The sequence below is a fragment of the Pleurodeles waltl genome, chromosome 7 (genome assembly GCF_031143425.1).
Source record: "Pleurodeles waltl isolate 20211129_DDA chromosome 7, aPleWal1.hap1.20221129, whole genome shotgun sequence".
In the NCBI taxonomy this organism is placed as follows: domain Eukaryota; kingdom Metazoa; phylum Chordata; class Amphibia; order Caudata; family Salamandridae; genus Pleurodeles; species Pleurodeles waltl.
Genome location: NC_090446.1, coordinates 83,865,247 through 83,869,165, shown reverse-complemented (window position 1 = coordinate 83,869,165; position 3,919 = coordinate 83,865,247). Strand labels below are relative to the sequence as shown.

At 48.7% G+C, this 3,919-nt stretch overlaps 1 protein-coding gene across 1 annotated transcript; it reads right to left on the bottom strand.

Moving 5' to 3' along the window:
* Nucleotides 1–1,872: 1,872 nt before the first annotated feature.
* LOC138246845 (taste receptor type 2 member 7-like) lies at nt 1,873–2,760 on the bottom strand. The gene has a single exon (XM_069201600.1). It carries the CDS (start codon nt 2,758–2,760, stop codon nt 1,873–1,875), a length of 888 nt encoding a protein of 295 aa, XP_069057701.1.
* Nucleotides 2,761–3,919: the final 1,159 nt, after the last annotated feature.

The following is a 3,919-nucleotide window of genomic DNA, read 5'->3' as shown; positions in this document are numbered from 1 at the left end:
CTGGCGGTGGCCTACCTCTGGGAGTCAGATGTGTAGTACAATCTGCTGTTACTTCTTGATGTGTTCGATATTTCTGGATATGGGGTGCTGCCGGTAGCATCCTGACAGCCAACTGCAAGGCATGATATTTGCATGTAAGGTGCCCCGCCTAACACGTTTCTTGAGTGCCAGGCTTCTTTTTTGGGGAGAGTACCACATGCCACAGACAATACAGTTCTTTTAACCATAGATACGTAAATCACAGTGCAGACATGTAGTTGGCTTAACGCATTAAGTAAATTACCAGCTGTTTTACATGTGTGGGGTTCTGAGATGTTACATGTTTCCAAAGTAAATCTGTGAGATATTCTGTCTAATGTCTTATGTATGTTATTTTGTATGTTATATTGTGGCGTTTCCTGGTGACAAGGTCTACTTAGACTTTGTGATAACTGAGTACTTTACTTATTATCATAGAGCAGGAATCTAATGTTACCACATCGGTTTAAACTGGAAGCCAGGTTTATTTAAATGGATAAAATGATTACATTGTTTGTCTGACACAAATTGTTGTCCGTCTCTCTTGTTTCTTTTAAGCAGTATAGACCCAATTATGCATCTCTAATTAAAAAACAGTGTGTATTAGAGAGAACTTGACATGAAAGAGGGGAGGTGATGTCTCATCGGGGTTCCGTGGCCTTATGTGTGGTGGCCGAGAGAGTCACACTGGGCAAGGGGCCTGGCAAATTCTAACACCTCGGGGCTGCTGTAGGTCGGCAACATTTTATTTCACCCGATGAGTGGTAGCTCAGTTGGTTGTGCTGAGGTTTGGCTATAACACAAGCCTTTGACCAGCCAGTGAGTACTCAGGGTGAAGGGACAGCTGTGTATAAACTCACACCAGTGTGGGAAATCAAGTTCTAGATATTTGCAAAACGACGCCGCCTCTTCTGAGTCAAAATACCTTTGAGTTCAGACCCTCAGCCCTGGGGGACCCGTTTACCCCAGCATATGTTGAGGAGGGTCGGTGACCTCCGACCCTGGGAGTGAAGGCTGGTCTGTGTCTTCCTCGCGCCTCTAGAGCTAGGGAAAGAGAAATACCTGGCTCCACCCCAGCGTGGGGCAAGGGACTTGTGCGACCCACACCACCCCCAGTAACCCACTCCCCTCTTTCACCCCGTTAAGTGTATTTGCATCTTCACTTGTGTCTTTATGTCCAGGATCCCATTCCACTGGGGTGGAGGCAGTGCTTAATTTGAGCCCGTGGCTTCCGGTGTTATTTTTGAGGGTCGGCACTTAGTTTTCTGAAGAAGGCATTTACAAAGAACAAAATAAACTAATGGCAAAGATGGAGGAAGAGAACAACAAAAAAGCGTCACAGAGGGAGAAAACAGAAAGCTGCAAGCGAGAGTTGAACGGGCAGGGAGTGGCTGTAAATGGATCAGAGAGGACCGAGATGGCTTTAGGATTAAACTGCCTCAGTAGTCAGTGTTCTCACATTTAAATGCAGCAGCCGCGTGTTTCAAAGGAGAGCTTTGGGCACCGGCACGTTTTAAATTACAAATTAAGCACTGGGTGGAGGTTAGGTGAGGCCCTGTACCTCCTGATGTCATCTGCCCCATTTTTCACCATTACTTCCTCTTTGTTGCTTTCTTTCTTCCACGTCCTAGCTTCAGTACCCCCTTCGTGTAAAAAGGCTTACTGGGCTGAGCACTGGCTGTAGAGATCTGTTTGCTACCAGAAGGTCATGGGCTTGACTTGGCCTCTCAGCCTTCCAAGGTCAATAATTGAAGTACCATTGAACTGATGGTCAGTCGTGTTTTTTTGGTGAGGGGAGCCATTGCATGTAAGTCGTTGTTCTTGTATGAGTCTCTCTGTCCTCCTTCTCGTGGTTTAATGCCTGCACAGCTCTCTCATTCTTTGCCTTAGCTTGTGGTTCCCGGAGATGAGGATGAAAGGGCTGGCAGTGATGTACAATGACGATGCGAGAGAGGACCAGAGGTACAGGTTTTTATTGGTCAGGATGCTCTGGTTGCGAGTGGCGATGTTGAGTCCCCCTGAGACCACGAAGAAGCTGACTAGAATGAGAAGGGTTTTGGTGGCCTTGTCCTGGTGCCGATTCCTGAGGTTGGCGATGTCCCTCTGATTCTGCACCGAGGAAGCCCGGTGGCGGCAGAGGTACACGACCACACCTAGGCTGCAGGTGACCATGGTGATGACAGGAATGATGCCCCCAAAGATTACATTTAGGATGTTGTAGGTCAGAAGCGTAGAGGAGCCCAGAAAGTAGAAGTTGCAGATGGTGGAGTTCCCCTCATTGTCGGCCACCGGGATGCGGAAGATGATGACGGCCATCAGGAACCCAATAGATCCTGGAACCCAAGCGAGGAGCTGGAAGGATGTAGGAGCCGCCCGCTGGATCTTTAGACCCATCATGCTTGTTGGGCGGACTATCTTCAAGTAGTACAACACACTCAAGATGGCGGTCAGCCAGACGCTGGCACACCTGCTCCCCGTCACCAGGAAGAGGTTGAGGCGGTAGAAGATCTCGCCTCCCGCGCAGCTCATCCCGACCTGGTTGAGTAGAAGCCTCAAGTCTTTGAAGACCTGGAGAAGGATGTTTGAACCCATCATGGAGAAGGTGATGAAGTCGACCGGTGGTATGGCACCATGCTCCTCGGTGTTCCTCAGGATGGTGATGGCCACAAAGGCATTTCCTAAGATGCCAAAGAGCATCAGGACCATCAGCGTGGCCAGCACAGAGACCCTGAGGATATCCATGTCTGTCCTGATGCGTCAAAGGACACTGGACTTTTACAGTCCTTCCAAGTGCTGGTCTGGAGTAGATGCCTTGGTTACCTCTGGGCTAATCAAGAAAAGGGAAAAACATCTCTAATTCGTGCCCTTTGCAATAATTGGGCTCCCCGCGGTGCCAGGAAGCCATCCGTGTGCTTTCTCCAACATCAGCAGGCCAGTTCCACCCTCGCTCAGCGTGAATCGCAGCAGTCTTTAAGGGTCGACTGAGTTTCTCAATTTTTCTCTTCCGCCAGTATTCCTGACTACTTTACTGTCTCTCGTCCATATCTTTTATTTTGTTGTCTCGTTTCCGAAGTTTTAATGTTTAGAAATTGGAAATGCACATTTTTGTTTTGTTTTACCTTAACAAAATAACTTCTCAATTCTTTGTAGCGTGTGGCTTTTCAGTGCCCCTAATCAGGGACGCAGATTTACCACAGGGCAGAGGAAAGAGGAAGTAAAACCGAGTATCCTTTGGGTCATGATGACGTCACGTGGTTGATCCTCTGTATCACCGTGTTCCCCTGCTCCATTTTGCTGGGGGGGGAGAGGTTGGGGGTGTGTTAAGTTCGTAAAGTGTACTGTAAACCAGGTGCATGCCCATGCCACTATCGGGGCCTTGGGGAAGTGGTGGCGCCCCCTCATTGCCCAGAGCATCTAGGGTGGCACTAGGACCCAAGGGACATGTCAACATGCATCCGCCATATTTTTGTTTGCCACGACAAGCACTTCAGTGTGACAGACATAGTTTCGCATGCTGTGGGTCATGGCCCCAACTGCCCACACTATAAAAGTGTCACATTTTAGCGTGGGTATGTCTGTTTTGGTTGGGGGCAGGCCGGTATGGACACGGAAGTGAAGTACTAAGATGATTAGTGTAGGGTGGCAGTGCCACATTGAGGTGGCAACAATGAAAGGCACATTGTCGTGAATCGTGCTCTGTGCAATGATCAGAGTCCAGTAACCCTTGCAAGAGCTAAAATACTCTGCATCGTGGGCGTGGGTCCCAGATGTGCCAGGACAGAGTTCAGGTGGCAACCAGTCCACCATAAGCTGCACATCCTCAAATGTTGTGCCTGTGTTCCTCTGTCATTCTACTGAAGCACAAGTTTACACAAAGCCATCTTAACATTCCTCTTGTTCT